The sequence below is a fragment of the Primulina tabacum genome, chromosome 13, assembly GCF_025594145.1.
Source record: "Primulina tabacum isolate GXHZ01 chromosome 13, ASM2559414v2, whole genome shotgun sequence".
Classification (NCBI taxonomy): Eukaryota; Viridiplantae; Streptophyta; class Magnoliopsida; order Lamiales; family Gesneriaceae; genus Primulina; species Primulina tabacum.
Window position 1 is genome coordinate 32,099,344 of NC_134562.1, and position 13,541 is coordinate 32,112,884.

Below are 13,541 nucleotides of genomic sequence, written 5' to 3' on the forward strand. Positions count from 1 at the left end.
CATACATATACTTGATTTTACCATTTGAAGACTCAATTTTTGATTATTTTGGCATATAAAAAAATATTTCAAGTAATATTGAGTGATTTTAGATGTGTTATTTGTGAAGTTAAAATGTTATACATAAATTGGTACAGATAGTATCTAATTCGAGTGTACCAATACTTGATTTTACTCCTTCAATACTAAAATTCAATTAATTTTTTATGTCAAAATATATAATTTGAAGGTAATATTGAGTGGTCTTTGATAAATGATATTTGTGAAGTAAAAATGTGATACCTAAATTAATACAAATATTACATAATTCGAGTAACGAAATGCTTGGTTTTATCATTTAGAAACTCAAATTTGATTATTTGATGATGTCAAAAAATATAGTTTGAAGTTACTATTTTTTATGGTGTTGAAGTAAAAATGTGATACATAAATTGGTACAAGGAAAACTTAATTCGAGTTACAAATACTTGATTTTACCTCATAAATACTCATATCCGATTATTTAGGATGTCAAATTAAACATTTTTAACGTCACATTTTTATATATCACATTTATAATTCACGGATGTCATTATAAAATAAGTAATATGTCACATTTTTACTTCACGAATGTAAAAAGAATACAGTTTGAAGTTAATATCTTTTGTTGATGCCATTACCAAAGGTCACTCGATAATATCTATGGAGTCAAATTAGGTACTATTATTATTAAATTAAGTATAACATTTTTACTTCACGAATGTCATTATCAAATGTCACTCAATATTAACTTCAACTCTTCATTTTGAAATGCCCAAATAATTGGATATGCGTATTTAAGGGTAAAATCAAATATTTGTAACTCGAATTAGGTTTTCCGTGTACCAATTCAGATATCACATTTTTACTTCACGAATGACATCATAGAAAATATTAATTTCAAGCTATATTTTTTTGAGCATCATCAAATAATCAAATTTGAGTCTCTAAAGAGTACAATCAAGTATTTTGTGACTCGAATTAGGTATTATCTGTATTAATTTAGGTATCATATTTTTACTTCACGAATACCATCATCAAAGACCACTCAATATTACTTTCAAACTATATATTTTGACATAAAAAAATTAATTGAATTTTAGTATTTAGGGAGTAAAATCAAGTATTGGTACACTCGAATTAGATATTATATGTACCAATTTAGGTATCACATTTTAACTTCACAAATGACACATCAAAAGTCACTCAATATTACTCGAAACTATATTTTTTTATATGCTAAAATAATCAAAATTGAGTCTTAAAGGGTAAAATCAAGTATATGTAAGATCGAATTAGGTAGTATTTGTACCAATTTAGTTACTACATCATTAATTTATAAATCTCATTATCAAAAGACATTCAATATTAACTTCAAATTATATATTTTGACATCATCAAATAATCGAATTTGAGTATTTAAAGGATAAAATTAAGTATGTTGACTCGAATTATGTCTTATTGTGTTAATTTAGGTATCAAATTTTTACTTCATGAATGTCATTATCAAACTACATTTTGACATCCTCAAATAATTGAATATGAGTATTTAGGGAGTAAAATCATGTATTTGTAAATTAAATACTCTTTATACCAATTTAAGTATCATATTTTAACTTCACAAATGACGCCATCAAAAATCACTTAATATTACTTGAAACTCAAGTATTTTCTTACACATTTGAAATATTCAAATAGTAAAATCAAATATTTTGGAATACCAAAATAGGTATTTTACCGGTCAAAAATTAGATGATATGAATAAGTCATCCTAACGCAATTTCAATGAAAAGACTAACAATTATAGAATTTATGGTAATTGCTCGAAGATCCAGTATTTTCTAACACATTTGGATTATTCAATAACCAAATTAAGCATTTGAAACTCCAAAATAGGTACTTTTAGATCAAAATAAATATTTAATCTTATTTCATGATGAGTTGTGAACTATGTTTTTTTTTAAAAAATAAAATGATATGAATAGGTTATTATAATATATTTTTTCATGAAAAGATCAATAATGACCGAATTTACTATGATTCTTCGAAAATATTCTTATTTTATTTTTTACTTTTAGCTTGGTGCGGTCATTTACCAGACATCGTGGGAAACAATGAAGGCGACGCCCATGGAATTGGGCTGGAGGGGTTTTGTAACAGCTGGCACCCGTGACTAGTACTTGCCTTAATTCGACAATTTTTTTTTTAAGTCAACATAAGACTAGTCTGGTAAATGATAGTAACAATCTTTTAAGCTAATTATGTCATTTGTAGTTTGCATAAATATCTTGTGTCATGATACTACGGATGTAAATTGATATGATTCGTACGTGAAGTTAAAAGTGATGTTTTTGACATAAAATATATATATTTAATGGTTTGATTCAGATAGGATATATGTCTCATAAAATTGACTAATTAAACGATATCATGTGATCTAGTCAAGCTTACAAATTTGACATCTCCTTTTCTGGAACACAACTCGTTGTTCTTGTGATCCCTGTGTTGCGATTCACATGTCACAACCAGACAATTCTCCTTTTAGCTCACGAATCCGTTCGACAGACCTAGGCACCTGTAAAGAAAAAGCTTGCATCATGTAGGAGGCAAAGCTTGGATTATATATATGTGTGTTATATATGTATGTGATAATATAAATCGGGAGACAATCATTGAGTTACAATAGCTCGTTTATTGAAATATTGAATATCGATAAATTAAATCGAATTTGGTTTTCAAACCAAGTGGAAGACACTAAAAAATAATCCTTCGTATAAATCGATTAAACATTTTGATAAAATATTTAAAAGATATGTAAGTTGGATGTGTATAAATGTTTTTTGTTAAAGTATTTATCAAACGCTCGATATGCAATATATTGGTATTTGAAATACATACAAAATGCTTTAACAATGTATCTTAATTGAAACTCATAGCACGATTACAAACCACAACCTCACAATCCGCACAATCTTCTCAAATGTGTCAAATCTTTTCAAAATAATATATCCACTTAAATATTGCATTATTTTTATTTTTTTCAAATTAAAAGATGTTTCCTGCTTGTTTTAATTATTTATCACTTATTTTATTATGTTTTCATAAGGGATAAAACTTAATTTATTTCCATTAATCTTAATATTCAATAAAATGCCCAATTAAAAAATAAGGAGCTTATAAATATTAGTATCTTCAGATATAACTTTATTTATCACTCTTATCATTTAAATATATTCATTTAAAAAGGAACTTACATTAAATAACTTTTAAAAATCTGGTGTATATCAACATAAAATAAATAGAATCAAATAATACATTTAATTTACAAAAAAAATATGAATTTAATCACTATATGGTATATTGTATCTTTTGTAGAAATAATATAAAATAATATAAGACCATAATTTTAATTTCAACTTTAAACGTTTAATTCTTACATTTTTCAATCATAAGATTTGATATCTCGTAATTATTAAATATTTTGAATTTAAAAAATTGACCAATAACTTTTATACTCTTGTATTTTTTCGAAATAGTTTAATTATATAGTATGTCTTTTATTATACGATCTCACGTGTTAATATCTTTGATAGACGGATAGATTCGGTTTCTACCTACAATTAAAATGAATAATTTTTTTATGAATCGGTTTGAGTTTGAGATCTTTCTTATAAATCGAATTTTTTTTTTTGTTAATTAACATTTTATAATAAAGGAAAGTAATGGATATTATGATTAAAAAAAAAAAGAAAGTAATTGATGATGGTAATATTGTCAAAAAAATAAATAGAAAAGTCAAGTTAACTACATTTTAACAAAATGTAGAGTGTAAATATTATTCTAGTACATATATACACACAACATACACACAAACTCCAATGACATCGTCGCACAACTCAATTTTATGAGAAAACTATAATATGTGACCCAATCTATGCAAAAATCATGATTTTTTATGCAAAATTATTATTATTTACTTCGAGTATAGATATGATCGACTCATATCACATATACAGAATCGTGAAATTATATTATATCAAACCTACTAATATATATTTATATTATATATTAAAATTAAACCCCTCAGTGACGTATTAATAAAACCTACTATTTGTATTCTCCATAACTTTTTTATTTTCAAATCTCTTTTTCTCTATCTAATTTTCCAATCAATCAACTAATACAAACTATTTAATGCTTAACATAGTTAATAAATATTTTTATATTTACATTTTTTTCTCACTCAAATTAAATTAATTATATATGATTTAAAAAATATAATAAAAGACTTATATATATATAAACATATGCTTACCAACATGTATGTGTGGAAAGCTAGTTATTTATTAAAGTTAAAAATCATTTACTAACTAACTTGTTAACTTTTTTTTATAATTCCTAAGACATCATCTAACCATCCAAATATGTATAAAATAATTTTTTACATATAATTTTTTCTCAATTTCAATTTTAAAAATCAATAACTTTCATATTAAATTTTAAAAAATATTTAATCTTCTAATTTTTCTACTGAACATACACACTGATGTTTTCATGATTCGCTAGTATATATTAAACCCGAGTCTAAAAGATGCAAAATAATGTCATAGTCTGTTTTTTAGCCGTAAAATACCCCTATTCTTATAATAATACCCCAAAAACTCAATATTTATACGATATAATCATCGTAATCATATGCTCATTGTTGAATCAGATAAAATTATCTTTAGAATAAAAACAAAATTCATGATATATGTATAATATTTTCAAAACAAAAAAAAATTTTGGTATAATTTTTTTTATCGATTTAGGTCAGATTGAAGATTCATGATATCATAAAATTCATATATAGACGATCTCACATGTATTTTTATATTAAATTTATTTATACATATATGTTGATTGGACGTTGGATTCTCCGTGATGAATATTGATATATATATTTTGAAGTGCTATTTTCTCCAACAAATTTTTGTTTGAGTTTTATTTTATTATTATACGAAAATGGCAGTTTTAAAAAATACGGGTATATTTAAATTTAAAAAATCAAATATATGAGTATATAATTCTTTTAGTTAATGCCATATTATTAACTATATATAAAATTATTAAAAACTGTAGGGCCGAGTGCTTACCGCTTTACCAAAAGCTATAGCTAGTGGTAATGGTGCAACTCAAATATTTTAAACCGCACAGCAACTCAAGCACCACGGTTCGATCGCTCTACTAAGTAGGGACAATTATTGCACCCAACAATCTCCCTCCCAATAATTGCACTCATTGCAATCAATGGGAATCGAACCCGTGACCTTGGCTCTGATACCAATTGTAGGATCGAGTGCTTATCGCTTTACCAAAAGCTATAGTTAGTGGTAATGGTGCAACTCAAATCTTTTAAACCGCACAGCAGTTCAAGCACCACGGTTCGATCGCTCTATCAAGCAGGGACAATTATTGCACCCAACAGAAACTTTATTAATCAATATAATATTAATAGATATAGTGATATACAGCCGATAAAATTTAAAAAGATTGATTGCTCATCTCGATTTAATATTTTATTAATGGTTCCAGTACATGAAACGACGAGCGTGTCGTACATGCACGTGTTTCCTCATAAATTGTCGAATACATTACCAATATCTTATTTAATACTAGTTATTCTTCTTCGATTATATATATATATATATATATATATAATGGAAGAAAAATATGGTTATGTCCGAGCTAGAATTTTAAACTCTGAAATTTTTTAATATTTTAAATTTATTTACTCGAGTTAATATCATATTATTCTAAATTTATACAAAATTTACCTATACATTTTTTTTTAAAAAAAATTGGTCCAGCCCAAGTAAACAACCATGTGGCTCCACCTATATATACTTGTTTTAAAAAAACTTTTCTGATTATTAATAATTTTATTTTACATAGATTTATTTTTTCAAGGATAAAAAATTAAGTTGGGGGATAAAAAAAAGTGTTTTTGGGATTCTAAAATTTATACCACGACACTGTTTTGTCTCTGTTACATGCCAAATATTAAATAAAATATAAGATGTATACATATGTTCAATTTAAATATTTTTTATTAAAATAAAGTGTGATATTATTTTATAAATACCGTGTGCGTGCAATGGAAGCATAATTTAGTAATTTCACATCTCGAAGTTAAATGAGATTAAGGGTTGTGTTTGTAAAAGAAGATTTCAATCTTTCAAAGCATTTATATATAATAGACCTTGTTTACAAAAATTTATTTTAAGTTCTTTTAAAAGTTTATATAGAAGTCGAGAAAACGTAAAACTATAGCCGATAATAATGATACAGAAACTTGAGTATTTCAAAATGTACAAAATCTCAAATATGATGGTTACTCACCAAAGTTAAAAGTCTTTATTTCAACTACATTCGTCAAATAAAAACATTTAATAACGATAAGGACACTTTAACAAGACTCACCTGCTTCTCTCCGTACATATCCAAAATCATTAACGTGGTGGGTGTAACTTTGTTATGCTTTTAATATTTTTGTTTAGCGCGAATTCTTCAAGTCATGCTGGATCTGAATCATTATCGAGTCGAGTCTGTGAGATGGTCTTGTAGGTTTTTATCCGTGAGACTCGTGTTTACAATAAAAAGTAATAATTTTGACATAAAAGTAATATATTTAGCATGAGTGATCCAAACAGAATATATGTCTTGCAAAATTGAACTGTGAGACTGTTTCATATGATTTTCTGTGATAATTAAATGCTAGAGTTTGCTTAGAGATTTATCCATTAATCATCGAGTAGAACTGTTGTTAGAAGATCTTACGAATCTTTATCTGTGAGACGATTCAACCATTTCGATATTCACAATAAAAAGTAATACTTTTAGTATAAAAAAGTAAAAAAAAATTCATGGATGACCCAAATAAGAGATATGTCTCACAAAATACGACCCGTGAGACCGTCTCACACAAGTTTTTACCTTAATTATCTTTATTATTGCTAGAGTTTCTCTGTCTCACCATTTCAACGGATTTTGAATTCTTCCGGATTGAAATTATTTGAAAATTCATATACCAATTACACCCAGTAAACGCAAAAATTATGTAACTGGAAATTTGAAATATCTAGTTTTGTTAAAATAATTTAAAATTAAAATTGATCGCACTTTTAGTTTATACCAATAACTTCTAATTCAAGTTCCAAAAATTAGATTTATTTAGGAAAAGTATATTAAATTTTTTCCCCATAAATCATTTAATTCGAATGCAGCTATTTAAGTCCAAGGACTGCGCTGTGAGGCTCAAAATAGCTGTCCGAATTTTAAAACACGGGAATATGAAAGTTCGACAAACTTGACCAAGTTGATAAACGAATCCTTTAGTTCATTACTTTGATCCGACTTTTTTTGATAAATAAATAAAAATATTCTTAATTTTTAAATGAAAAGAATATTGGAAATTGTCATTAGTATTCAATATAAATCTCAAAAGAGAAAATAATAATAATAATAAATATAGAAAATGTTGGGTGCAATAATTGTCCCTACTTGGTAGAGCGATCGAACCATGGTACTTGAGCTGCTATGCGGTTTAAAAGATTTGAGTTACACCATTACTACTAACTATAGTTTTTGGTAAAACGGTAAGCGCTCGGTCTTACAATTGGTATCAGAGTCAAGGCCGTGAGTTCGATTCTCATTGATTGCAAGAAGTACAATTATTGGGAGGGAGATTGTTGGATGCAATAATTGTCCCTGTTTGGTAGAGCGATCGAACCATGATGTTTGAGCTGCTGTGCGTTTTAAAAGATTTGAGTTGCACCTTTACTATTAGCTATAGCTTTTGGTAAAGGATACGCGCTCGGTCCTACAGAAAAGTGTGGAATCAGATAATTTTCATATACAAATCAATTTTTAATTCATGGAAACTTGCACATATGCAATAATTTTAAAACAATTAGCAAACTCTCGAATTTAAAACATGCTCGTTTGATGCCAATATATTTTTCAAGTCATGATATTCAAAAATAATAATTATCTTGTGAGACAGATCTTTATCCGTGAAACGAGTCAACTATGTCAATATTTACACTAATAAGTAATATTCTTGACATAAAACGTAATATTTTTTTATGAGTTACCTAAATAGGATATCGATCAACAAAATTGACTCGTGAGATCATTTAACAAAAATGTTGTGATTCTATATTAAAGATATTGATATAAGAGTTTACTGAAATTGTCATATATATTATATTTATTATTCGGAATAAGCCATTTGTAAGTAGGAAAAAAGTTATAAAAATTAAAATATTTTGATTATATTTGGTTGAATTTAATTTTATATCTCTCATTTCACTCTTTCAACAAATAATATAATGTTTTTATATTATGTATAACACGAACGTAATATATTCATATTTTTAAAATATAAAAATACAAATATATCAAAACATTATATATATTTTTTAAATTATTTGATAATCCCTAATCAAAATATTAATTTCATTCGTAAAAAAATATTATTTTTATAATCAATCATATTAATTATATTAAAAAATATTAAATAAATCCGAAATTATATCATGATTTCCAACCGATTATTTTAAGGTGTCGAACTATTAAAAAAATTTATAAAAAAACAAACATTTAAAAAATCATACGAATAAAACAAAAAAAAGAAAAAGCAAAAGTATCTCGAGGCAAGGCATTGGAACGGCATTCCCGAAGGGCATAAATGTCATTATATACCGCTTTCTGGCAATTTGTGCCTCTTTTCTTTACTACTAAATCCCAACCGCTCCATTTCCTAGACTGATACCAATACATCTCAATCGCATTGCGGTTTATGTGATTCCTCAGAGAATGCGGTGGAGAAATTTCGAAACGGAACTCTGACTCGAGAAATCTCTCTTTCTTTTCTATACAATGGCGGTCGATCCAGTTGAAGAGGTCAGGATTCTTTCTGTTTTCATCGTTTGCATTGCCGCTTTTTGTCAAATTTGAGATACATTTTTGTTTTTCTTAAATTATATGGCATCTGCTTAAGTTTTTCAGCTTTCTGATTGTAACGGTTAGCTGATTTACTTGAAGATTTGGCATTAATAATATTTTTTTGTATATGTTGGTACTCAACCGTGGATTACACTGCAGTTGCTCGGTAGGTACTGATGGAATTCGTCTTTTTGATAAATTGCATTTTATTTCGGAGTGCGACAGAACATTTCGTGGTAATTATGTTGGGTGGTAATTTTTTGCTTTGGTGAAATGTGGAATGAGGTACTGGACGAAAAACCTTACTGTATCATATTTGGTTTTTGGCCGGAGTTTAATAAGTCATTGAGATAGTTGATTGGCTAGATTTTTAAGAATCTTTGATGGAGTGCTTAATTTATGGTTACCTAATTGGTTCGGTTACATAATACGTCCGTGACTGGTGCAATTCGTGGCATAGTTTTCTGTCTTGTAGTTTTGGAATCTGGGTCTTTTACGCAGATTACATGTGAGAATCTATCCAACTGCTACTCTGGCGCAACTTGATGTGTCATTTTCTTCTTCGTTGGCAATACAATAATTAACTTGCTTTCCTGTTATGATAATTTGTAAGGTAGAAAATTATATATGGAGAACTACTTTTCCACCTGCAAGACTCCACTTAATTGTAGGATTTGAATTCAGAAATGGATGTTATCCAGGGAAACAGGCCTTCAATTGTAGCGTAATATTATTGAATGCGATCTGTCAAGTAAATGTTTTTGAAAATCTCTTTTGACAAATTGTTTATAGCTCAATTTGAGGTTTCAGTGCTTGAGTTTTCTGCAAGTCTTGTGTTCAATGACCTATAGACTCGTGGCTTAAGATGCGAGAATATATGTTCCTAAAATACAAGCTAACTAATATTGATTTGCTATTTAAAATATAAATGAGGAGTTTTTCCGGCTGAGATATCTAGAAAACTAAATTTTCACACTTGAGACTGGGATACTTTTTCCTGCGATAGGCTTGACAGTAATTGTTAGGTTGTAGCCTTTGTTTGTGCTCTAGTAGTTGAAAGTCTCTACGAGCAGTAATAATTATCTCTAGGTATTCCCCTAACTTCTGTCGTGCGTTTATGTTGCATTGAGCAACAGTAGGTGATTCTCAGAGTAATACGGTGTTATTGAACGTAAAAGTTAATTCAAAACTGCAATTTGTTACACACGACTATTTTCGTTTGTCCCGTCTTCCTTTAGAGTTTCACATGCAAGCTTACAAGGATTTGGTTGCCGACGTAATTATCAAGTATGAGGTTATTTATGGATTAATAATGGGAAAACGATTCCTTTGATACTAACCTGATTTAAGCTTTCATGTCAGTCTAATTAATACTGTAATTTTGATTCTTAATTTTTTTTTCATCTATAGATTTATTACTGTTGTTTTTCCTGCCTTGTACTTTTGATTAACTTTACCACTTTCAAGGATTTGAGCTTGTTTTTTTCCAGTGCCGAAACATCCACAATGTTGTCGTGTTGCCTGATGAAAGAATCAGTAACCTGCATCAGTATCAACCGACACCAAATATCCCAGACTTGGAAACTCTTAACATGATAAAAGGCGAAACATGCTTGAATTCTGAACCTAATTTGCTTAGCCACAGCAGAATAAAGAAGGATAAAGTGAATAACTATTCACCTGGCTCTTTGGATGCTGATATCGAGAAAGGAACAACAGAGATTCCCAACTCCAACGAAGAATCTGTTGGCAATATGAAATCAGATGATCCCTTAGCAGTATGGTTTCTACTATTATGTTCCTTAAAGTCAAGGTCCTTGGAATATTGTCATCTTTTCACCAGTATGAGATAGGAATTGACAATGAATTGTTATGCAGAGGATACTGCCAACAGAAATTTGCTTACAAATAGGAGGGAAATTCATGCAGTTCTTAGTGAATCATGGGCCCGAACTACCAAAGTTTACTTCAAGAGGTAGTTAAGCAAGCATAACCTCTGTGACTTATTTTTGCTCTGTGGATAATTATGTTCCGGTTTTGGTTCCTTTTCGATTCTCAAGTTTATTTGGATAAACACTTTTCAAATAGCTATGGAAGCGATGGCTATAAATTGCTTTACTTCACTTCATTGCGTCCTTAAGTATCACATTGTTTCACATTCAAGTTACATGTCATGCGTCCACCTTGTATTTATGTTGTTGTGTTCTATGTCTTTCTCAAGAGGGCTGTTGACGTTGGTAATGGTGAGAAAATTGAAAGAAATCCTGTTTGAAAATTAAGAATGTTTTAATCCAGAACTTAATTGCACTCTTGTAGTGATAGTGGAATGATGTCACAATCAAGGAAAGCTGTGAAACTTGGAATGGTAAAATTGAGTTATTTAGTTTTTTTTTAATATCCAGAGGTCCCAAATGAAAACTTACATAAATGATCTGCCTCTGTTTGAGGTCTTTCGTAACCAGTATGAACCAACACTATTAGATAAAAGTCATGTTTCACTGTGACGTATTTGTCCATTTCTTTTATTGTCTTCCCTTTTCATGAAATCACTAGATTACAGACATTTTATGCATTGTGTAACAGCTAAATTTCTGACAGAGAGAGTCCATGATACACCTAGTAATAGAGCAAGGAAATACAAGCGATCTGCCTCTTTCAACTCAAGAAGAGTTCTTCTCCTGTTCTCAGTCCTGTAAGATCAATTACATCCTGCAGTTCGGTTATTTATAGTCTTGGTTTTGACACTGCACTTGAAACGAGAATTACAAGAAAAATTTGATTGATACAGCTAAAATATTTTTATTTTTATTTTTATTTTTTAAGAAGTCTTGTAAGTCTCATATTTGAAATTTTTGTGTATATATAATTGAATTCTGCCAATATTAGAGATCTTTCAAATTAATTGTTCACTTTAAATAAGAAATTTAGTGTTCTCTCTAGTGAATTTCTTTCAGAGAAACTGGTCTTAAATAACCTGAAACAAATTACTTGTGCCAGCTTATTCTAAAACTTATTCTGAATGACCACAACAAATTGAATTACGTACTATTCAAGAGTATTGCCATTTAAAGTTGTTCATATTATTTAGCATTGGTTTGATTTTTCTCGGTAATTTTGTATCACAAAAAGAGGCATATGGTACTTCTCTCATTAAGCCTGTGTCTGATCTACCTTGTCTCTATTGTCATATCTTCCATTAACGAAAAAGGGGTCTCTGTTAAACATTTTTATAATACAAGAGGGAGGTGTATGATGTCAAACTTTTATATCTGCCCTTGAGATAAGAGACATATGCTGTGCTAACTACGTCTTCTCTGTGTTTCGAATTACTTCCTTCGAGTGAAACTCAACAACTAAATGATGGATTCTTTTATCAGGTCCAGCATGGGAACAATTATTCTCATATACCTGACACTGAGAGTGAGGCAGGTCGGCGATCGGTCTGGTAATGTTTGAAATTTTAAACCAGCTTTGTCTCATTGTCTTCAGAAAATATCTTTAGGAATAGTCACTTCTCTTCCTCTTCTCTTCTGGCTTTCAATTTTTTCCTCGTTTGTACTGTTTTCCGTGAATGTATATATATATTGAAACTCTGGAAGTGCATGTAAGACGTGTACATTTCTCCGGGTAGGATCTGAGGTTGGAGATCCTATAATGAAGATATTTTTGTGAGAAAAGTAATCTTGGCATTATTTATATGTTCATTTCTACATTACACTGATGAAATCCCTTGACGTTATGGTTTATAAAATAACTCAATTGTCAAGCGTGCTGGCATATGTGTGACCACGATGAATCACAAAAAAATCAAAATCATTTGATATGAAGTTGGATCGTGTCATTGATCTTCAAGTTTATTTGGGGGCAATCCCGGAGCCCACACATTTCGTTAGGACCCATACCAATCCAAGCCGTCTGTATTTCACCCCAAAAGTATATCACAAAGGGCTGTGATAGATTTGAAAATGCTCCTAGTAACCCGTAAAATGCCAATAAATTGTATCAGCCGTTGTATAAATCGACGGTAGAAGACAAATATCAATATTTCATGGGTATGATTTGTGGTCCAGTTGGCCAACGGAAAAACTATCTAGTTGGCCCTAATAAAAACCCATCCCACTCGCCTTGCCCGTCGATTAAGTGGATCAAGAACATAATATATGTCAATTTTCATAAAAATGTGAAAAATTAACATGAGGAGAAACACTCCATGTGCATAGACTGACCCCATTATAAATCACATTAACATAAGTGTACTCTATCATTTATTAATTACATTCCAACTTAATTTTTTTCTAATTAATTAATTGACAAGATCATCTTCCTAAATGTTAGTTAATTTTCAAAACTCATCGTACATTTTTTTTAGCATCCAACCACTATAATATTTATATTGTAAGATGTAATCATAATTATAATAATGACTTCATTCTTTAATTATTATAATTTAAAATAATCTTAAATTTTGATATAGGTTATGAATTTGATTCAATTTCAATAGTTGATTGAATCAGTTTAAATCTGTATTTTGGTTG

General features: G+C 29.0%; 1 protein-coding gene across 4 annotated transcripts; it reads left to right on the plus strand.

The window, feature by feature from the left end:
* Positions 1-8,795: 8,795 nt before the first annotated feature.
* On the plus strand, positions 8,796-12,640 carry LOC142523345 (uncharacterized). 4 transcript variants are annotated; one of them, XM_075627116.1, is made up of 5 exons: positions 8,796-8,964; positions 10,497-10,784; positions 10,885-10,981; positions 11,590-11,698; positions 12,384-12,638. In XM_075627116.1, the coding sequence occupies exons 1-5, from the start codon at positions 8,941-8,943 to the stop codon at positions 12,460-12,462; spliced, it is 597 nt and encodes a 198-aa protein (XP_075483231.1). In that variant the 5' UTR covers positions 8,796-8,940; the 3' UTR covers positions 12,463-12,638. The 4 variants fall into 4 exon arrangements, with proteins under 4 accessions (XP_075483231.1, XP_075483229.1, XP_075483228.1 ...); XM_075627114.1 differs by lacking the exon at positions 8,796-8,964 and adding an exon at positions 9,015-9,242 and having other exon boundaries at positions 12,384-12,640; XM_075627113.1 differs by lacking the exon at positions 8,796-8,964 and adding an exon at positions 9,274-9,757 and having other exon boundaries at positions 11,605-11,698; positions 12,384-12,640.
* Positions 12,641-13,541: the final 901 nt, after the last annotated feature.

Bases quoted from the DNA above. Each gene is read 5' to 3' on its own strand.
- LOC142523345 (XM_075627112.1), top strand. From the start codon at position 9,605: ATGATAATTTGTAAGGTAGAAAATTATATATGGAGAACTACTTTTCCA. The intron at 9,758-10,496 runs GTAAATGTTTTT...GTTTTTTTCCAG, and splicing joins TATTGAATGCGATCTGTCAA to TGCCGAAACATCCACAATGT. The intron at 10,982-11,589 runs GTAGTTAAGCAA...ATTGTGTAACAG, and splicing joins ACCAAAGTTTACTTCAAGAG to CTAAATTTCTGACAGAGAGA.